Source organism: Hylobates moloch, unplaced genomic scaffold (assembly GCF_009828535.3).
Source record: "Hylobates moloch isolate HMO894 unplaced genomic scaffold, HMol_V3 SCAFFOLD_9, whole genome shotgun sequence".
Taxonomy (NCBI): Eukaryota; Metazoa; Chordata; class Mammalia; order Primates; family Hylobatidae; genus Hylobates; species Hylobates moloch.
This window is the reverse complement of record NW_026652284.1, coordinates 101879699-101903180: the sequence shown is the minus strand read 5'-3', so window position 1 is coordinate 101903180 and position 23482 is coordinate 101879699. Positions and strand designations below refer to the sequence as shown.

General features: G+C 40.5%; 1 protein-coding gene and 1 long non-coding RNA gene across 3 annotated transcripts in view; one reads left to right on the top strand and one right to left on the bottom strand.

Moving 5' to 3' along the window:
- Window positions 1-2060: 2060 nt before the first annotated feature.
- Window positions 2061-5237, bottom strand: LOC116812699 (uncharacterized). 2 transcript variants are annotated; one of them, XR_009214877.1, is made up of 4 exons: window positions 5096-5237; window positions 3832-3979; window positions 3064-3212; window positions 2061-2309 (listed from the first exon to the last, which is right to left on the bottom strand). It is a non-coding gene; the product is annotated as an uncharacterized LOC116812699 (long non-coding RNA). The 2 variants fall into 2 exon arrangements; XR_004370754.2 differs by having other exon boundaries at window positions 5104-5225.
- Window positions 5110-23482, top strand: part of HAS2 (hyaluronan synthase 2) — a 29071-nt gene continuing 10698 nt past the window's right edge. The window contains exons 1-2 of the mRNA XM_032758490.1: window positions 5110-5669; window positions 17089-17715. Coding sequence (XP_032614381.1) covers window positions 17089-17715 — 627 coding nt within the window. The 5' untranslated portion in view covers window positions 5110-5669. The remainder of the gene's footprint in view (window positions 5670-17088; window positions 17716-23482) is intronic.

The following is a 23482-nucleotide window of genomic DNA, read 5'->3' as shown; positions in this document are numbered from 1 at the left end:
CAAGTTTCATTTAAGAAGATCCTTGATAAAGCAGTAAATTGTTGTGTTTTTGTTTTTGTTTTTTTTGAGATGGATTTCCGTTCTTGTTGCCCAGGCTGGAGTATGATCTTGGCTCATCACAACCTCCGCCTCCCAGGTTCAAGCGATTCTCCTGCCTCAGCTTCTCAAATAGCTGGGATTACAGGCATGCGCCACCATGCCCAGCTAATTTTGTATTTTTAGTAGAGATGGGGTTTCTCCATGTTGGTCAGGCTGGTCTCGAACTCCCGACCTCAGCCTCCCAAAATGCTGGGATTACAGGTGTGAGCCACCACGCCCAGCCAATAGTTTTAATTTTATTAAATTTTAATCCTTGAGTATTTGGCTTTTTAACATTCTGTGTGAAGAAATAGGACACAGTAAAGACGTCTGCTGCACACCAAGCTACCCTGGTTATCTAGAGGAAAAGCTTTCTCGTGTGATTGAGTTGCAAGCCTAGCTGGCCACTTTTATCATGGAACATAATTTTTACTTGAAAGAATAATTAACAGACAAATTACTATTATTCAAATGTGGGCATTTGGAAGCCATTTTTTTTAATTGAATGAAGTGAACCTGTCACCACAATGCAAGCAACTGACAGTATTTGTTGCCAACGATAATATGTGAGCTTTCAAGAGAAAATGAGAATTTTGGGGAACTTGTATTTGCCACCATGGGCATGACAGATTCTTTATATTTGAAAACACTGGATAGGATTGGTGGTAATATTAATGATTGTGAGCTTTTGTGTTATCAAAAATGAAATGTGTCAACACTTAGAAAATCTGCATAACTCATTGGACCTGGCCGGGCTCAGTGGCTCACGCCTGTAATTCCAGCACTTTGGGAGGCCGAGGTGGGCAGATCACAAGGTCAGGAGATCGAGACCATCTTGGCTAACACGGTGAAACCCCGTCTCTACTAAAAATACAAAAAAAATAGCAGGGCGTGGTGGCGGGTGCCTGTAGTCCCAGCTACTCGGGAGGCTGAGGCAGGAGAATGGCGTGATCCCGGGAGGCGGAGCTTGCAGTGAGCCAAGATCATACCACTACACTCCAGCTCTGGGCGATAGAGTGAGACTCCGTCTCAAAAAAAAAGATAAAAAATAAAAAATAAATAAAATAAAGTAAAAATAACTCATTGGACCTGTATTTTTTAGATAATCAATACACAATATTACAAATTCATAAATGGTTATAAAAGATGCATTTAAAGTGTAAGACAGAACAACAGATTTCAATGTATCATCAGAGTACATAAACAGATTTGAATGTATTATCAGAGTACACAAACTTCATTCATACTGAGTACACACTGACAGGCCTTGCTAGGCTTCCTCACTCAGTCAGCTAGCATTAGATTATGCCCTTTTTGTCCTATTCTATTTCTACATGGCTGTCCATTCTTTGTCAAGCATAAAAACAGACAATTTCTTCTGTATCTTTGGGTCTTCATTCTAAAGGCCACTGTGTACACACATTAAATAAATATATATGCCTTTTATCCTATTAATCTACTTCATGTCAGTGATTTTCAGCAAATTTTCAGAGGGCCAAGCCCTGGGCCAATTCACAACATTGCAGCTTACCAAGTTGTGATGTAGTATACAGGAGGAATATCTAAAAAAGCCTGTGTAAATACTCTTCCATTTCCCAATTATATATGTGTATGACACCAGATTTTTTCATATACTTCAATCAAAACAACAATTGAATGGAAAAGCAAATAGGAGAATCCAGCTGTCTTCTATCAGATAGACAGCAAAGAGATTTGCAAAAAGGGAAAACAATGCCACTTTTCTCACTTTAGGTTTTGAAAAATAGCTATTTTCACAAAATGTTATTAAGTTGGTATGTAACTGCATTTATTATTACTTTAAATGACTTAAGTATTTTAAAACTTTTTAAGTCAGCTTTAATGTCTAATGTGGTAAATATCGATAGATACAACATATAAACTTTTTTTGAGGTTCTCAATAATTATTAAGAGTATAAAGAGTTTATTTACCAAAAGTTCTGGAACCACATATACAGAGGATTATGAAGGTACTAAATCCTTGTTCTGGATACTTTGTCTCTCAGACATAAAAACATGTTTTGTGCTGTGGGATGGAGGTCAGCAACAACATATTGCTAAGTCACATCTACTGAAGTGAAAACTACCATGTTTTCTCTGTTGCCTTGTACAGGTGAAAACCTAAGAGGTATGGGTTCCATAAGGTACATTTTAGGATGTCAAAACCTGAAAGGGATGGGTGAAAGGATGTCATCTTCTGATCCAAACAGCTCCTGTAAGATAGAAAGCTAAGGGTGAGTTATCTAATGTTATTCAGTTGGTTGGTGCCATAGCTTATTTGTGAAACTGGATCTTAATGTCTCTTAATTTGGTGCTTGTGTGTCAGTACTCCATGACCGATAGTTGTAATTTTGGCCTGGGACTCAGAAAAGAAGTTGCATTAAATGTGAATATCTGGGATATATTCATGGGCACTGACTAAGTCAATCTAAAAGAGTGAAGGGGCCAGGCAAAGTGGCTCACACCTATAATCCCAGCACTTTGGAAGGTAGAAGAAGAAGAATTGCTTGAGCCCGGGAGGAGTTTGAGATCAGTCTGGGCAACATAGTGAGACCCCATGTCTATAAAAAATAAAAATAAAAGAGTGAGGGGACAGTAGAAAGCTGAAGTAGGTCAAACAAGAGAACCTAGAATGAAACCATGGTTAATGCTCACCAAGAATAATTTAAGGAAGAGAAGGCCAGGAAAAGAGCGCAGTACTAATGTTTTTCTGAATACCCACAATGTTGCAGGCACTGAGCTAAGCTCTTAATATAATTTAACACATTATATAATCAAAACCACTTTGTAGCTATTTTCTCCATTTATCAACCAGGAAATGAAGATCCAGAGAGGTGAAATATGCTTCTAGGATCTCACAAACAGCAAACATCAAAGATAGGATTTGAACGTAAAGTCTCTCTCAAACTTGAAAGTTTGCTTTCAAATAATTTTCACCTCTGGCTTCACATTGTATGAGTCTCTTACCTCTTTCTTTGGGGTGGAGATGGGAGGATGCCAGAAATGTGTAGCTGTATAATCAGCTTTTACATCCATTTGCAGTCAGAGAACATTTTACTTCTGTCTCATGGGTCATGAATTACAAGTCAGAGGCGAGAAACAACAAATGTGTTTTTCTATAATAAAGAAAACCAGTTTAGTAAATGTGCTTCTTGCTTGAACTATTAGCACAGCCAGTTAAATGCTAGTAAGCAATAATAGGTATTCCCGCATTACGTATCATATTCATGAAAGTTTAGAGCTGGGAGGTTAAGTGTCCCCCTGGGGCCTCACAGCGAGACACTTGGCACCCCACAATTTCCACTCTACTTCTAAATCAGTTTAATCCACGTTATATGTCAGAGTACAGAAGTTAGGTTATATATTTAAAATTATAATTTAGCATTTGAAAACTACCAAAAAACTGAATCAGGAAGCTCGAGTCTGATGAAGCGGGATGAAATTGTGCTCTGAAATTTAAGCCAGTCTCTCGAAGAGTTGAACCACCTAAGGCGGAGTTCAAACAAAGGCTGAAGCGTGAAGGTTTGCTGGGGGAAATCAGTGGGTTCCCCTCAGCAGCGTGAAGTCATCAGGCCAAGGTAATGCTTCCCAGAGGTGTAACCGCTGCGTGTGGGGGTGGGAAGGGGGGCGGAAACGCACAGTACTTTGCAGGTCGGCCCCTGGGGACTGGGATGGCTGACTACCTGGTATTGCAGTAAAACGCTTGACCTCTAATCACATCCCCCAACACTACACCTTGTGCGACGTGGTGAAAGCATCATTTCCAGTTTATTCGATTTTTCCGTTTAGACTTATTCATTATAGCCCATATATGTGATAAGGACTAAGAACCCAGTCTTCAAGGTCCTGTCGAGTTCCAAAGAAGTCTACCCCTCAGAAGATCCTTGGAAGGGGAAGAAAGAAAAAAGAGAAAGAAAAACCTGTTTTACCCTATAACAATTTCAGCGCAATCTCCCAAGACCAAGTTGGTTAATTTGTAAAGTCACTCTCATTTTTTCCTAAACAGTGCCACCTACTGTGCATTGTAAGTCATCAGCAGGCTTGTTGGCAAGGACCAAAAGAAAGAAAGGAGGCGGTGTGGTAGGGGGAGGAGTAACCAAAAAACGCACTCTACCCAGCCTTGGGGCATTGTGAAAACGACGAGGAAAGGCCATCTCCAAGCAAGACGTATTTTACTTGTTAACTTTGCAGAAGGCTTGCAAGAAGCGAAAGCCAGTTAAGCCATTTCCTTCAAGATGGCTAAATATAAGTCCTCCAGAAAACAATTTTTATTATTTTATTTTTAATGCGCGCTGTTTGAGTATTTTTACGTTAGGGGACCAGGTTGAGCAAAAATATACATATAATTACTTTTCTATTTTTTCCGCCCACCCACGGCAGAAACCTCTTTATGAGAATGGCTTTGACACTTGACGTCAGCTCAGAAACTTTTGAGTTGGCGGGAAGAAAGGGTTAACAAGTGGTGAACCAGCGCGGTCTTTTTAGAGTCCCAGCAGGCTGTCGAAGGCTCCAGGTACACACACACGCGCACACTTACACACACACACGTGCACACACCCGTCCCAACTGTTCCTCCTTGGGTCGGTTACTTAGCTGAAGGGCACCATTTGGCTTTAAAACAAATTACTTAAGCGCAACAGGGAGTTTATCGCTTGGAGGGAACTTGTAACGCGGGAGTTCAGGGAAATCCAAGAGGCGAGGGCTCCCACCTCCGCCGCCAGAGGAGAGTAGGGAATCAGGTGGTGGCCCCCTATGTGTCTTGCATTTCTCTGCACACGTTAGCAATCGTTAATTGAATTCATTGGAGTTTAGAACCGGCCTCTAGCTCAGAGAAGGCTTTGAATGGCCAATTTCTTTCTCTCCCTCTCCCCCTCCCCGCCTCCCGCCCTCCCGCCCGCCCGCGCTCCCAGTTCCCTCCCCTCAGGGTTCCCCAGTCCACACCTCCCTCTCCACTTCCCTCACCCCCCCACTCCCTCCGCCGCCCTATTAAAACACCCACCAGCTCACTTGTTAAGACCCCCTTAAGTTGGAGGAGGCAGAAAGGCAACAACGGCGAGGAAGGAGAAGTCAAGACGTCTGGAAAGAATTACCCAGTCCTGGCTCCGAGCAGCCCATTGAACCAGAGACTTGAAACAGCCCCAGCCAAAGACTTTTCTCCCGATTCTGCGCTTCCTGGGTTCTGCTGAGTCTTCCACAGCCTTTTTTTTTTTTTTTTTTTTTTAAGACGAGAAAGAGATTTTCTGTTATCGGGGGCAGAAAGACTGAAGCAAAAAGAAAAAAAAAAGAAAAGTTAATTTATTTTTAAAGCATAATTTTTTTAAGAATTAGACTGAAGTGCAAAGGAAACATAAAGAGAATATTAGTGAAATTATTTTTTAAAGTGGGGAAGAATCAAACATTTAAGACTCCCCTAGCCTTTTTAAATGTTGTTTTTAAATTTCTTATTTTTTTTGGCCGGTCGTCTCAAATTCATCTGATCTCTCATTACCTCAATTTTGGAAACTGCCCGCCACCGACCCTCCGGGACCACACAGACAGGCTGAGGACGACTTTATGACCAAGAGCTGAACAAGGTACGTTACACTGGCGCGTTTTGGTGAAGGATGAAAGTCCTCCAATAGGCCAGGGAGAAGGAAGAAATTATCCATATAATTGTTTTAAAAATTTTAAGCCAGTTTCGATAGAAAAGTTGGAAGTGTAAAAATTTCCAACAGACTGAAGATCAGGGAATATTTCAGGTCACTGTCAGGCTTAGCAACATAGCCCTCTTTTCCCATCTCTGCGGCTGTCGCCAGAAATCCGCTGCCTTTCTGGGAACACAGGTAACCTCTCTGCCTGGGGAAGGCTGCACGTCCCCAGATGTACTTTTCCATTTTGCATCTTCCGGAGCAGCAGAGGGGCTCCTGAGTTAGGAAACAAGAATTCCCAATGTAAGGAAAATGCATTCTGCACAGCCGCCCCCACCCCTTCCCTTCTTTTTTTCCCACACACACACACTGTGGGGAGAAAAACTGGAATAGCCCAGCGCGTTTTACTTTTAAGTGAGAAAGTCGCTTCTTGCTGGGAATGCAAAGGGTTAAGCAATCTGGGCTTCCAGCTCCGACAAGCTGGGACCCTGGAGAAGGAGGGTCCTTCTCTACCTCCTCGCAGCTACCATCCCCTCTCGGCCACTCCCCCCTTTCCCGGGCCTCCCCTCCTTTGCACTTCCCGCACCCCATTAAAGTGTCAGGCTCGTCAGTCTGGGCTCAGCTCAGCTCCGGAAGCCTTACTCGGGCCAGGGGTCCCTGACGCAGGCGGTGGCACCCGCAGATGGGAGCGGGAGGAGGGCGCGCATCCCTCCTCTGCGCGCCGGGCCAGCCCGCCGGCCGCCCGGGGGCAGGGCGTGCGTGGGGACCGCGCGCTGCGCTTCGGCAGCTGCAACGTCCCCAGAGCCAATTCCGACGTGGCACCGCGCACGCCGGCGCTTCTCTCCTCAGCTGCAGCTGGGGACACTGCCCGGTGGGAGATCTGGGGGCGCCGTCTCGAGCGCCCAGCCGATGAAGGGGGCGAGGGGCCTGCGGGAGCTGGGGTGGAGGTGGGAGGGAAGCCAGAGGCTGGGTTGGGATGGATAATCAACACCTTGGGCGGAATTCGTCACGCCAGTTCCCGCCCAGTGTGAGCCAGGGCTCCGAAATGGGTCCCTGTGAACAGGAGGGCGGGTCTGAAAGGAGGGTCTGTATGAGGGTGAGAACCGGGAGGCGAGAAAGCCTTTTTCCTCTGACCACGGAAACGCAGCCGCGGGGGAACGGCGCTGAAAGGATAATTAAGGCTGCAAAGAGGCGCTGGGAGCACAGGGGCGGTGCCTCGGGAGGAGGGCTTGCACGACCCGGGTCCTATTACACAGTCTTAGGTGCCAGTTTCCCCTAGCGCCTCTCCCTCCGTCCCCCAAACGTCCGCGCTGAGTACTTGGACTCAGGGACACCGCGCGCCTCTGGGGCGAACGAACTGCAGCAGCCCAGCTACGGGAGGGAACGTGTAGAAGCCCCATCAGCCCCTCCCTGCCCGCTTCCTCACCCTTGGGACCGTTGCTGCCTGTTGGGTCTCAGGAGCAATTGTCCAGAAACGAGACGCTGCTCCAACCCACGTGTCTGGGCTGGGATTGCCTTTGACGTCACACGCAGGGGGGAGGTGTGACGCAATAGATAGGGACGCCCCGATTGGCCACCAAGGGCTTCCCCCAACTGGAGGCCTGAGTATATATAGACCATCAGCTCAGTGTTAGAGTAAAGAGAAGGAAGTTAGTAGATGGGCTTTGCTGAAGGGGTGAGGCCGCCTGTTAAGAGGGAGACAACTTCACTGCTCATTGTACATTCCAAGGCTTTGGCTCAGATTTCTCACTGCGGTTAAGGCATATATGATAAGTACTTCTGGCGGTATTAAACCAGGTTATTATTTTTTAAAAAGGTTATTTTAAGAATAAAGCTTTTAACAGTCAACACATATTTACATTCACGATGCTAGGTTTAAAATTAAAATATGTATTTCTATAGATCCAAGTCCGTCAACCTCTTTGTAGACACAATTTTAAGTTTTATAGTTCTATGACTTGAATTGAAAAGAACTTTTAAATTCTGAATTTTTATTTCCTTCCAATGTGTGCAAGTTGACTCATTCATTAAATTAGTTTTCACCACATTTTTCTAGAGCTTAATAAGATTACAGTACAGCTGAGGTACTGTATTTTGAGTACCCATCATACTCCACCAAAAGTTTTCCCAATAGTTTGGCGATTCTTTTACATTTTCAATGACAATTTAGCACTTCAAGGTACCTGTTGCATTTATATATTATGTTTTGTATGTGTTTCCAATTCTGGGACAGATAATTCTGATTTTTAAGTGGACATTTCTAGAACAAAATATTGTAACTAAAGTATCATCTCCCCTATTTCTTTTTTCTTAGATATCACCTGAGTCAGGTAAATAGAAAAATATATTGTAGACGTGCTGACAAATGCATATTACCTGAGTTGCTTGTAGTGTACCTGGAGTCGAATCCCTTTATCAAAGAAAGTTATGTAGTTTATAAAAATTCAAGGACTTAACAAATCAGTGACTAGCATTAAATTCTAATGTCACTTTCCACAAAGCAAAGATATTTAGTCAGCTACCTTCCTGGAAATTGGGAATTGTGCAACAAGTGAGTAAGAAACTGTTACTAGAAAGTAAGTTAGTTGGAACCACTCATTTTTGTTAGGTCTGTAGAATACAGCCCCATAGTAGTGAATTTCATAAATACTTTCCCATACATGGTTTCCTTACTAGGTAAGATTTTTTAAAAAAATTTTTTCTTGAATTTTTAAACACTTGTCACTGGTTCATTTATTTCCTATTGTTGGCACTCTGGGGAAAGTCCTTTGTCTATGGATCAAGGTAGACATACCCTTTTTCAAAGTTATATTACGCAGTTACTGTCAAAATCTAAGAACAAGTAGTTTGTTACATTATTAGCTTCCTGGCTCTTGTATGAAGTGTGATCCCTGAGTTAAAGTAATGAGAGGACAGAGTATAACCCCCATGTCTCCTTCTGGGTTCTCCTTTTTATCCATGCAAACCCATGCCGTGTTCCTGTCAATGACAGAGTTGGTGGCAGCTGGTATGCCAACGGAGTGGAGGGACAGTTACCTGTAGAGAAAACTCATTTCCATCACCCCAACTTGGTGTTTTATCCTTCCCCCTCTAGCAGCAATCGGTGTAGAGTAAGTATTATCCTACTGCATACAGCTTTAAATTATTTAAGCATATTTTGCTCACGCCTGTAATTCCAGCACTTTGGGAGGCTGAGGGCAGATCACCTGAGGTCAGGAGTTCAAGACCAGCCTCGCCAACATGGTGAAACCCCATCTCTACTAAAAATACAAAAATTAGGCAGCTGTAGTGGTGGCCACCTGTAATCCCAGCTACTCGGGAGGCTGAGGCAGGAGAATTTCTTGAACTCCAGGAGAATTTCTTGAACTCGGTAGGTGGAGGTTGTAGTGAGCCAAGATCTCACCACTCCACTCCAGCCTGGGTGACAGAGTGAGGCTCTATCTCAAAAAAAAAAAAAAAAAAAAAAGTCTATTTTGAATGGTCATGTGGAGTTCATATATATATACTGCCTTTCCCACAGTCTAGGAGAATGTTACTGATGAGAGTCAATTAAATATAGCAAGGTCACACTGTTAAATATTTTCTTATTTAAGTAAATTTATTAATGAATGCCTCTTAACTGAATACATCTGTACTGCAGATAATTAAAAAAAGAGTTAAAAGTGTATTTAATGAAATTTTAAAATAGACAAAATATGATCTGGCCCATAAGAAACAACAGCTATTGTTTATCACATGTCTAGTATGTTTCAGGCACTCAACTAGATGGTTTACATACATATATCTAATCCTAATCTGCAAAGAAAGTTTTATAAGTAAAAGAACTTTGCCTCAGGAAAGTTAAGCAATTCACTCAAAGTGAATTAATAAGGGGTGTGGATGGAATTTAATTCAATAATTCTTGGAATATAATGCCCTTGAATTGAATTCATGCTAATTTATGCTGCAGCTGCACTAGTCAAGTTTTATGGGAGTTCAAATTGAGAAGTCACATCTGATTGAGAGAGATCAGTAAAGATTTCCTAAAGAGACTTGGCATTTGTGCTACATTTGGCTCTGTAGGTAGGGTTTTGACCTATAGATATAATTCCCAGGAGCCAATGTAGGTACATATAAAGCTAAGATTCCATGTCAACTCATTTGGTAATTTTTTTCCCCTACACTGTGAACTAAGTTTAGGATGGTGAAGTTCAGGAACCAGTAGAGCAGTTGGAAGAACACACATCCTAGAAATAATTTGTTAATATAGATGGTGCAAAGGAAAAGAAATCTGAAACCTACAGTTCCGAACCCAGACACCGCTGGGATGACAAGTCCTGTAAAAAAGGCTTGTATACTAACCTTGGAAGCTTGGCTCAAGGGTCTTTGCTAGGATGACTGCAGTGGGACTGGAGAGAAAAAGGCAGACTTAAAAGCCAGAGAGAAAAAGAAGGTCAGAAGGGGAGAAGGGAGGTTGGGAGGGGGAGTTCGGAGGGTTCATGATTTGTGTTCCAGAGGGTAATGCGCTGTAATGTGAAGACTGCTGCAGGGAGACTTCATCTGGGTCCTCCTATCTCAGATTTGTACTTACAGACAGTAGCAGAGGGAATACACATCAAGGATGGGTATCAATGTGAATGAGGTCATGAAAGTCTTATTTTACTTTAACCTAGTGGTTGCCAAACTTTGTTATATAGCTGAATTGCTGGAGGAGATTTTAAAACTTGTGAAGACCTGGGCACAGCCCATATCAATGAACTCAAAATGTGGGATCCATAGATCAGTAAATTTTATGGATTTGCGGGTAATTTGCATATACAGCAAAATTTGGGAACCACTACTTCTTAACCTTTTGTTCACCATACCTTCCTAATCCACTCTTAGCCAGCAGATAGCTACCACCTGACCTGAGTATGTCTGCTTAGAAGCAGATTTCTATTATCCTTGCTAGTGTCACCAGCCTAGATAAATATTCCCAATTCTAATTATCATGCATATGATTTAAGGCCTATGGCCCCTTCTCCCATACAACATGAGTTTATGCATAAAGACAGCCTATGTTTTAGAACCAGTTCACGCCTTCATTAGAGAAACATTCTTTAAATGTCTCATCATCTTTTGTGCCTTTGTGTGTTTAAATACTTGGCCAAAAGTTGAAAAGACACTGAACTTAGTCTTCAGTGGATTTTCAAATATAACGTGAAGAGACACAAGTGTACTTTACAACTTAAGTTCAAAGATATTAATTGAATTGTCCAAGGACACATGACTTATTCATAGAACCCTCAAGTGGTTTGTCTGAGCCAGGTTGCTAATATGAGACAGAGTGCAGACTTGAATCCATTTCTTCTGATTCCCAGTCCTCCTATTCTTTTCATCATGCCATAGTTATTACTTGTTAACCCATAAGTAATGGGTTAAATGGAAGGAGAGTCAGGGTTATTAGGTAGTTACTGACAGGGAGCTAACATCACTAAGATCTAATTGTTGATAATTTCTTTTTAAAATATGTACTTAGATTCCTTTTTTAAATCTCACAATCTGTTTTATGAGTCAATATGATTAGCTCCATTTTATAGATGGAGAATGACAAGTGTTGTATAACCTGCTTGAGGTCATCCAGCCACTAAAAGGAAGAGCCAGTATTCTATCCCAACTCAGTCTGGTTCCAGAGGTCAAATTCCCTGAAATTGATAGTAGATGGCAGAGCTGGGATTTGAACACTAGTATAACTGACTTCAAAATATTTGCTAATCTGGTTAATACTAGATAATTTATTTAGTTGAAGAGACAAGACATACATGCACACATGCTCACAAGTCATTAGAGCCAAAATATAAAGCAGCATATGGATTAATGGACAATAAACACTGTAAGGATACTGGAATTCAAGATGATAAAACTTGATGCCCCAGACTTGACCCCTGAGCTCATAAGATATCTCAGATTGCAACTTACAATCCCTGTAAATGCTCTTGGAGACAATCTGCCTTTTCTATCTTTGCTTTCCAAAGGCCTTCTAGACCTGTTCTGGGACTCCCCATAACCATTGCCTTTAGACATCTGGGTGAAAAATTATGGAGATGGTTTCTTAAAAAAAAAAAAGACTATTTGAGGGGTACCCTTAAGGACTTGGTTCTCTCTAGCACATATTCACTGCCTCTGCAGTAAAGATTGGGGTAGGACCTGTGTCTGTCAGTCTACATTGACTGCCTGAGTCCAAATGGGCTTATTTATTTATTAAAAATGTATTTATTGAGTCCCTGCTATGTGCCAAGTCCTGGTTTTCATGCAAAGACAAACCAAATAATTGAACTACACAAGCCCCCCTGGCCATAGAGTATGTACAGGTATACTCTACGGCCAACGGCCATATATATATGCTACTTAGAAAATCAAGCAGGTTTAGGGGAGAGAATGGCAGGGGGTGAAGAGAGGGCAAGGGTGGAGGAGTTGCTTTAGAAGGACAGATAAGCTAAGGCCTCCCAGAAGAGGTACCATCAGACCTAATTGTAGTCTTTCCCAGATGCTGACTCAATAAATTTGAATTCATTTCAGCTTCTCCCAGATCCAAAATGGAAGGACCACCTTATGAAAACTAGGGTAACTCCGGCCGGGCACGGTAGCTCACACCTGTAATCCCAGCACTTTGGGAGGCCAAGGCAGGTGGATCACCTGAGGTCAGGAGTTTGAGACCAGCCTGACCAACATGGAGAAACCCCGTCTCTCATAAAAATACAAAATTATTCGGGCGTGGTGGCGCATGCCTGTAATCCCAGCTATTCGGGAGGCTGAGGCAGGAGAATCACTTGAACCCAGGAGGCGGAGGTTGTGGTGAGCCGAGATCGTGCCATCGCACTCCAACCTGGGCAACAAGAGGGAAATTCCATCTCAAAACAAAAAAAAAAACTAGGGTAACTCCATTGAACTCAATTCTCACTGTTGAACTGGGGCAGTGAGAGTAGATGTTATTCTCCTTTCATCCAACATTTCGCTCTCTGCTTAATATAAAAAGGTCAAGGGAGAGGAAATGGCTTCGAGGTCTAGTGACCTGAAGAGTCTCACTGGGTATATGAGCCAACAGCAAGGCCATGTATCTGCTCCATAGGTGGAAGAAGTGGGAACACTAGTGCCTTTTTTATGGTAATACAGGATTTTGGCTGTTGGCATTAGGAGCAGAATTGCTATTGCATAGATGGAACCAGGCTCTTCCTTTGAAACAACCACTTTTCATGTCCATGAGCCCAGAATCTCAGTATTGGCTAGCCTTGTGTTTGTACTTGAGTGAGTGCCAATTTCCCATTTTCTATAACAGTAGGGAAACAATTTTCAGGCCGGGTGTGGTGGCTCACGCCTGTAATCCCAGCACTTTGGAAGGCCGAGGCAGGTGGATCACCTGAGGTCAGGAGTTTGAGACCCACCTGGCCAACATGGTGAAACCCATCTCTACTAAAATACAAAAGTTACACAGGCATGGTGGTGCATGCCTGTAGTCCCAACTACACGGGAGGCTGAGGCAGGAGAATCGATTGAACCCGGGAAGGGGAGGTTGCAGTGAGCCGAGACTGCACCACTGCACTCCAGCATGGGAACCTGGGTGACAGAGCGAGACTCCATCTCAAAAAAAAAAAAAAAAAAAAAAAGGTAGGGAAACAATTTTCAAAGTTTGTTTCTAATCTTTCTTTATACGATGACATTTTATTAGCCAGAAACAAAAGAATGCCACCTATTTTGTCATGAGGATTCAAATATATTCAGCAAATTTATTGAGAATAATTATCTGGCATTATGCCACTGTGTGGATCCAACTCCTAGTTTTTTGACTATGACAAGTTAATTAAATACCCAAAGTCTTGGTTTCTTTATTAGATGCAGTTATTTGTAACATGAGATTAATAATGTGCTTACCACCCAAAGTCATTAAGAGTAAATAAGATTATGCTTAAAAGAAAAACTTGCCCCACTGCCTGAAACCTAATAAATGATGAATAAATGTTAGCTGCCATTATAATAATGATGATGAGGAGGAGGAGGAAATTTGCACTCATGCATTCAACAGATATTTACTGAACACCAGCTACAAGCTAGGCAGTGTTTTATGTCCTTGTGACACATTAGTGAAAACAGATTATGTATCTCCATTGACTTTGTGGAGATATATATAATGATATACATTATAGTATAGGAAGCTGTTCTTTAACACTTGGTTTGGCCTAATTCTCTGGAGGACACAAGTTAGTAAATATTTGGTATCAATTATTAGGCCAAAGTCTCATACTGGGGGAAAAAAATTGAGTTTTTAATTTTAAATATTTAGAGAATATAGATTTCAAAATCATCTTTCTACCTAGTAGTAAGTAGTTATAATTTAGGATTGAACTAACTCTATTTTCCAATTTAACTATAAAGTCTTATGTCTGACAAGGAGAGTATGCTTATGAAACAGAGTATTTGAATTGGGGATTGTCTCAGAAAGTCTAACATATGGTGCCCATATCAATGCAATTGCCCAGGGGAAATTAAAAAGAAACACGTCCTATGTGTCATTCCCTGAGATCAATGTATTCCCTCAGCAAAGCTGGCTCTAACATGTGCCTTTTGCCTTTTGGCCTGTACCAAGATGCTGTGTGTGCCATACTAGACAGCACTGAGATATCTCACATAAGTATAAAGGTTCACTTCTAGCCACGTTGCTGTAGTATGCTAGTAACTTTTCCTAAGCTTCAGAAGGACATTCTGTAGAGTCTTATGATGTAAGAGGGTGTTCCCACTTCAGCTGTGGCCAGCAGATGCTATGTCAACACTCTCTATGTCCACGTGTGCTGATAAAAGCAAGGAAAATGTGAATAATGGAAAAGAATGGCAGGCAGTTCTTTTGCTGGCTATGGTGATTTTAAACACAAGCTAAATACACACTTAAGCTTCTCCCTGGCAAAGTGATTTAGTCCCCTTGAAATTTTTCACTCTTGTGAGAATGACTCACGTCTTGGAAATGACAAGTTCCAAGTCTGGTGCTCCCAGCACCTTCAGGCATTGGTTAATGTACCATGTGGGAGTTTTCAGCATCCCCTCAGCTGTGTTAATTAACAAGAGATGCTGTACTTGCCTGCCTTTCACTGAAAACTCAGCATTTCACCATTCCCCAACAGTCTAAACTTTCTACTTGGGTTAAGGTTACATTTATCAGACTCCTACATTACACTCTATGGTGTCCCATATAGTTGCTAGAAGTGGAACACCAATTTTCTTTTTGTTATGTTTGCTTTTTCGCTTCCTAGTTAACTGATCATTTAAGCTGCAATGCATTTCTGGTTTTTAAAAACACCTTGATAAACACTGTTCCATTTTGCTCCTCACCACAGCCGTATGGGGTCTTTGACAAGTTCTGTTATTTCCATTTAACAACAATAAGAAAGTGACGTCCGCAAGCTAGAATCCTGATCTCCAGGGCGCTTTGCATTATTTAAGTTATACTAGTGGAGTACACTAAGCCCCGAATGCATAATGGACAAATAAAAATCCAGAAATTATTTTGTGCTAACATAAGAGTCCTTGGCAGGTATTCCTGTTTGGTGGGTGGCTCCCTTTCATATGGCAATCCAAGGACCAAGCTCCATCTATCCTGGGGCTTTCCAATTCCCTAAAACATTGTTGATATGTGTATCAAGCCTGTGGAAGGGCCAGAGAGATGAGAGGAGGTATATTCTCTTTCTTAAAAGATCTTACCGGAAGTGGCACATTTCAGATTTCCAAAGCCTGGAATGACATGGACACACCAAGTCTATGCTCAGGAAGGAAAGGTAACACAGTTGGTAAGAAGCCACACTAAGGTTTCCCAAAAGTACAGTGCAGATCCCCTTAGGATCTTCTCAATGTACAATTGCAGGGAATAGCAGGTGACTGTGTGAATGGTGCCTCTTGGAGCTGAGCAACGTGGTGGCCATGCAGCTGTTAACGGTCTAGAGGACACTGTGTAAACAGTCAGTGTTAAGTTTACGCGTGGATTAGGAAATTATAAAAAGCACATCAAGCAAAAGATTTTGCAAAGGTAATTGCTTAGTCTAAGTTTCTATTTAAAATAAATTTATTTAGCTTTTAAAAATCAATTGAATTAAAAATATTAAGCACTGAATATATGTAAATATGAGAAAAGCCCAAAAATGAACGCAAATGCCTAAAGATGAAGATATTGCATTTATACCAATTATATCTTCTTTGATAGTTCATCCTTGGAAGAGGAGGAAAATAAAACTCCAGGAGGAAAAAAATAAAATAAAAAGGGTTGCCAGCCACCACTTTAATGCTAAGCACTGGAAATGCTTTGGGAAATATGAATCCTTTGGGAAATAACAAATGTTTTGTGAAAAATGGCCCTTTTGTCCTTGAGTTGTTTAAAACTTTTTTCAGGAGATAGACAAAATTTAGGGACGACTGCAAAACTGACTATTATTGAGTGGAAATGTGTTTCAGGTCTAATGTGCTATTGATTTTAACAGGATGGAAACTCACTTGCTGAAATAAATCATGATGTTATTTGTCCTTCATTCACTACTTCTACAAACATTTATTGTGTTTACTGTGTTCCAGTAAGGTTCGTGATGCTCAGGATCTAATCATCTAGTATTGGTGATGGCAGATGGAGGAGATAGACGTCGGAACAAAGGAGTATAATTCAGAATTATGGGGGCTTTGATAGACATCTATGCAGGGTATTTAGGGATGGAAGATTTTTAGTGTCAGTGGGGACTTCAGAAATAATCAATTCTAAAATCCCTCATTTAACAGATATTTTTACAAAACAACAACTGAGACCCAGAGAGGTATGGTGACTCACCCAAGGTCACACAGTTAGTTAATGAGCTAGTACTAGAATCCAGTATCCTGATCTCCAATTTCATCTGGCTGCATGGAAAGGATGTAAGTTGAGGAATACGCATTGGAGGTGAGATTAAATTACACATGAGAAATTTAGCAAGATCTCCAGTGGATTTTTTTCACTGGCCAGTATCAAGGGGTGAGGGGACTATATGGAAGAATGACTGCTTTGAAACTTCAGGGTCCATGCCTGGCTATGACCACATATGTAGAGTACAGCCTTAGGCAAGTGATGTAACACATTAAAGCAATGTATGCAGTATTTGTTTAATACATTATGGTTTTCAGTAGTATCCTGTACCATCATCTCATTTGACTCTTGAAATAACTCTCTGAGGTATGCTAGAAGGGCATCCTTATCCCTATTTTGCAGATGAGCAAACTGAAGTGCAGAAAGTCACACAATGAGTTGGGTGAGAAACTGAGTGTTAAACTCTCCCCATGATACTAGGTATATAACAAGTGTGGGACAATCATGGTTAACCAAGAGTATCATTTGATTATATTACAGATGCATTGTGAGAGGTTTCTATGTATCCTGAGAATAATTGGAACCACACTCTTTGGAGTCTCTCTCCTCCTTGGAATCACAGCTGCTTATATTGTTGGCTACCAGTTTATCCAAACGGATAATTACTATTTCTCTTTTGGACTGTATGGTGCCTTTTTGGCATCACACCTCATCATCCAAAGCCTGTTTGCCTTTTTGGAGCACCGAAAAATGAAAAAATCCCTAGAAACCCCCATAAAGTTGAACAAAACAGTTGCCCTTTGCATCGCTGCCTATCAAGAAGATCCAGACTACTTAAGGAAATGTTTGCAATCTGTGAAAAGGCTAACCTACCCTGGGATTAAAGTTGTCATGGTCATAGATGGGAACTCAGAAGATGACCTTTACATGATGGACATCTTCAGTGAAGTCATGGGCAGAGACAAATCAGCCACTTATATCTGGAAGAACAACTTCCACGAAAAGGGTCCCGGTGAGACGGATGAGTCACATAAAGAAAGCTCGCAACACGTAACGCAATTGGTCTTGTCCAACAAAAGTATCTGCATCATGCAAAAATGGGGTGGAAAAAGAGAAGTCATGTACACAGCCTTCAGAGCACTGGGACGAAGTGTGGATTATGTACAGGTAGGTCTCCACATTCCTGCCAGGGCAAACATACATTTAAATAAAGCAGCTTTTGTATCTGTCCAGTCATATGCTATAGCCCATCCTTGTCCCTTCTGAACACAGTACTTCTTTCAGTTCATTTGAAAACAGCATGACTGTTGAAAGCACATTTTGAAAAAGAGAAAAAAAATCTTGTAAAACTGTTGAGACTATCTATGAAAATGCTTAATTTGTGCTGTGTTATTGGTTAAAAATCAGGATTATTTTGACAGGAGACCCTTCCTTTCCTTCTTTCCCCTTCTTTTACCTTCTCTGCCCCCTTGGTTCTGCCAAGTCAAATCCAGCGTCATTTTCCACACTCTAAAACTCTCCAGCTTTGTAAGAAAATAGTGTCTGCCTGAGCAGAAGGGTCTTGAGGAAATCTGCAGGCTGAAGGGAGGCTATAAAATGTTTTTCGCAGAGACTGGGCAAAATGAGGGTGGTGAGAACAATTTTAATTTAGAAAAGCAAAAAAAAAAAAAAAAAAAAATTAAAATTGAGAGAAGGAAAAGGAAAACAAAAAATGAGAAAAAAAAATCTTAGAGCAAAAGCAAAGTAATGTTTATTTCACTCTCCAAACAGCATTACCTCACTCACTGCAACTTGACCTTTGAAAGCATTTGTGATGGTGTTTGCCTGCATGAAAATTAGACAGGCTGTGTCTCCCATTAATTTCCTGACAGCTCACTTAGGGGTTCTCCTCTCCTGGTTCTCATTGAAGCTTCCTTCTTTAGAACATTAGTAGGGTCCCTGTGAGTTTCTAGTTTTAATTTTCTATAATTAGATTTTGGCCATGATGATATTGAGAGGGGAAAAATGTCTCTGGTTTAAGAAAGGCACTGGGATGTTCTTCCTCTCCTCTAGAATTTCTAATGAAATTCTAGTTTTTAGAAGACCCATCCTATTCTTTAGGGTCCTTTACTGCCACAGAGTCATGCCTAGTGGTTGTCAGGTAGTGAGACAGGAATGGACATTGGCTTTAGAGTCAGTTGACCAAAGTTCTAATCATAGAGATTACTAGCTGGTTGACCAGGGGCAAGACCACCTCTCTGAGTCTCAGTTTTCTGGATAGAATAAATTAATGTATTCCAAGTGTTTAGCAAAAGGTATTTGTGATATTATCATTGATATAATTAAAGCTTTTTATATTAATATTGTTATTATCATTTAGTCCTTGCTCAAATTATAGTACCTGTCAATTGCCACCATATGACTAATTTCAGTTGATGTCTGAAGAGTTTAGAGACATTTCTTCATTATGTTAATCTCCCTTCTAGACAGTTGGGAGCATTTCTCTGTCGTTTCTCCTAATTTCTCAAAGGTAAAACTTCCAAGTTAAGGTAGTTTCAGTTATCTTTGGACATTTGGTATTTACATAGTACAACTTTGGGCTTAGATGAGAGGATAATAGGCTATTTTCAAAGGGAAAGGATGACTGGGAACTTACAGAGGATATGAAAAATGAAGTTCTGGGCTTTAAATGAGAAAACATCTGTTTTGATATTTTGTCTTTTAGTTAAAACAATTGCTATGTTTGTCATTTCTAATCAAGGCCTCATTGTATGGGTTTTTTCTTCCTTTTCTTTAAACCTGCTCCCAAACCCTCTTCTCCCATCATTTTTGTTTTGAATTTTGTTTGTATCCTTGACAACTTTATGCTGTGCCTGTCCAGGAAAAAAGTAATACAAAATAGGAAATATTAGAATAGGTCTCCTGCTAGAGCCCTAATCAGGCTTGAGAACTTTTCTTCCTCCAGGCTGAGATAGGGGAAGTCTCCAGATATACTGATATGACCAGCAGCTTTTAACTAGGCCCTGATGCCTCCTGGGACTCTCAGCAGGTTCCAAGCACTCACACAGGAGTACAAATCTCTTAGCAATCTGAAACTGGTAATTCCATCTTTTCATCCCTCAGTAAATCCCCTGATATTTAACCATGTTTGACCTATAAAAATGGCAGTTTCCTAAGGTTCAATCCACAGTACTAACCACTCCCATCTTAACTGTCCCAGGGTTTGAGAATTGCAAAGCAGAAACCACAGAAAGACAAATAAGGGAAAAAGGGTTTGAGGATGTTGGCTGCTAAGCATTACAAGTGATGGAACTTGGAGTGCAGGCTGGGTAGGGAAAGAAGGAAGCAAAGTTCAGGTGGTAATACACAACAGAAAATGGGGGCTGGGAAAGAAATTGACCATGCTTACAAACTTGCTGGAGAATTCTGCTTAACTGTGGAGAGAGATGGCCAAAAGGATTGGTTTCCAGTTGCAGCCGAATCCTTGGCACTCTTCAGCACTCTTTTCACTTGGTCTTGAATAGATGCCTTGCTTATTGCTCTCATAGCCTATTATTTCATACCTTCACCACTTTCCCAAAACCCTATCCAAACTCCTCTCTGCTTAACTACTAACAGATGACCTTGCCTCCTACTACAGAGAAAATCAAAAGTACTAATTCTGAATGTTGTCAAGATCATCTTTACTCTCTTCTTAAACTGTTTCAAGAGTATCCAACCTCACTTCTTGTCTCAAAGCTATTCTTTTGATCTATGCTCTTGAGACCACTGGGTCTGCTTCCTCTTGTTTCCTCGGGAATAAAGCTTTATCAGTTACCAGCTCTAACTCTGTCTCAGCTTTCATCTCTAGTCTTCTCTACTGACTGCTCTCTCGGCCCTGTAGCTGTTCAAATAATTAATGCTGACATAGAACAGTGAGGGAGTCACTAGTCAAGGAGAAACCCAGTGTGGTAGCAAATTTATCTGATGATGCTGGTGGATGCTTTCAGAGATAAAGAAGATAGAAAACAGAGGAAGGGAAAAAATAAATTGAGAAAAGAAGTTAAAGAGGGCCAGTGTGGTGGCTGACGCCTGTAAGTCCAGTGCTTTAAGAGGCCAAGGCAGAAGGATTGCTTAAGCCCAGGAGTTCGAGACCAGCCTGGGCAACTGAGGGAGACCTCATCTCTACAAAAAAAATAAAAATAAAAATAAAAATAACTGGACTTTGTGGTGCACGTCTCTGGTCCCAGCTACTCGGGAGGCTGAGGTGGAAGGATTGCTAGAGCCCGGGAGGTTCAGGCTGTACTAAGCCATTATCATGCCAGCCCGGGTAACAGAGCAAGACCCTGTCTCAAAAAAAGGAAAAAAAAAAAAAGTTGAAGGGAATGAATTTTTTTTTTAAGAGTGACAAAGATTTTTAAAATTCAGAATCAATGTGTTTTCTAGAGAAACTTTGTTTTAAAAAATGGATAGATTTCTGATCTGTTCTGAGTATGGCTTAATGTTGGACAAAAGTTTGTACCTCTTTGAAATAGTGTTTATATTGGCTTTTTTATTTACAAAAGTAACACAGGCTTATGGCAGCTTGTTTTAAAAGTATTTAAAAAGTACAATGAGCAAAGTTAAAATTATCTTAAACAAATACCCAACTGATTGACACTTTTCTGATGTATATTTTTCTATTTTTCCCTTGTTTTTAGAACACTTTGGGATTATGTTATTTATATCTTTTTTTATGTGATGTTATCAGAAAACTTAAAATATATTTTGATGTCTTGATTATATAATTGCTTTATTCCTATCTCTTACTGAACATGCATATTACCACTCAAGTGGCCACCAGTCTATGAGACAAAGGAAAACATAAAACAGCATCCCCTTATGTCTGCATTAGGGACTTCCTAGGTAGAAAATATATAACAAATATGAACATCTTCTAAGCTGGAAGATTATGGGAGGAAATGTTATTATTGATTTAATCTCACAGCATTCTACATATCCAGAATTCTTTGAGTGGGGAAAAAAGTAAGGCTTTATTATTCATAACAGTAGAGTTGACTGTGATTATTACTGGATTCTGTATCTGTAAATTTGTCTACTCAGTAAAATGTACTTGTAACCCTAAAATCAATAATTGCAGTCATTAGGTGGTCATTTGCTAACAAGCACACAGTGGTAAAAAATTTGAGTCATCCAATGTGTATGTTCCAGCTGAGGTCAAACAAGGTGATGCTCTGGCTTCTTGTTTCAGCTTTTATACTGTAAACAATTATCCTCTTCATGGTCTCTTTAGTGCCACATTTTTCCCTTTTTTGTGCTTTTCCTTGGTGATGTAGCTGTTTAACCTGGCCTCGAACTGTAATGCTGAAATGCTATCTAGCGCTCCTAAGCACAAGAAGACTGTGATACACCTCATGGAGATGAATTTCCTTTAGGCATGAGATATCGTGCTGTTGGACATGAGTTCAATATTAATGAACCAACTATATGTATATTAAATAAGGTACATATAAACAGAAGCACAGATAAAACAAGATTATATGTTGTCAAAATGTTGTGGCCAGAGGTTCGGAGGAACCTAGCCCTGTGTTTCTGCTAGAAGCACATTTTCAGTATTTTCCAGTTCAGTGTTCCTGGCAACTTCATGTAATATAACTACCATAAATAATGATAATCAACTGTGTATAACCTTTGACTGGTTCCTGTTCTGTTCTGTATAGAAAGCCTGAGCAACTTGAAATATTCTGAGGGCCAGTATTGAGAAAAGTAAGTTTATTTGTATCTTTCATTTTGGAGGATAAGACTAAGAGCTCACTGAAATAAGAATGAGGAAATCTGAGTTCTATACCCAACTTTGTTGTTTACCTGCTATGGTCCTGGCCTTAATGAATCATCAATTGAGGTAGTAGACCAGATGATCTCTAAGATCTCTTTCAGCTCAAGATTCTTAAGTTAGTATTGGTGTAATTCTTCTGACATCTTAATTATATCTAGCAACATACTGAAGCTCTGCTAGAGCAAGATCAAAAGAAAAAGGGATATCAGAATTTTCATTTGTTGGTTACTATCATGTGTCTCACTCTCACTTTTAATCTGCCTTTTCCCCCCAGATTTCTTCTTGAATATAAATCTTGATTTAAGGGCACCATTATGAGCTTTCCTGATTCCCTTCTTTAGAATGAGAATTCCAAACATTTGGAATAAGGGTCCTTCATGGTTTAAGCCTTAGAGGTGACAGCATTTGGTTTCTCACTTTTCCAGCTGGCTCGTCACCTTTGTTTTGCACCTTTTATAACTTTCACTCATTTTCAACTTTCCTAGAAAGGAAAAGAGAATAACCAAATGACTCCTTTTTTTCACTTTAATAATTGGAAGAAATTGGTTGTCGGAAGGCAGGAATTATTTTATAATAATTTGGATAATTCATTCTACTAAGGAAGGCTTGTATATTCCTAATTCCTTTTAAGAAGAATTACAAAGAAGTACCAAACTGCATAGGTGTCTATAATGTAAAGGCTTTCTGTTGGCTAGATTTGAGATCCTGTACCATAAACCAAATTACTGCAAGAGAAGAACCTCCTCCCCATCTCCCGTTCCTTTCACAAAAGAAAGATGATGTTTTCATTGAGGACTTTTTTCTTTTTTTTCTGGAATGGTTTTACTCATTAATTTCAAAAAGCTTTTGTAGCTCTAAAATGTTTAGATTTTATGATTTTGTATTTGCTGCTTAATTGGAGGCTGCTTAACTTAGCTATGTGTTTATATGTAAATTCTATTCATCTAGAATTCATATAAATAGAAAATCAAGATTAAAAAATAAAGTTATACAATCTTGACAAAGTCTTAGAAGTTTGTTGTAATATAATTAATGAACATGTACTAGAGCTTTGGATTTTTTTTTTTTTTTGGTTGTATGAGAAATTTTAAATTGTGTGTAATATTCCATCTTTATAAAGTCAACTTCTGTCCTGTTTTG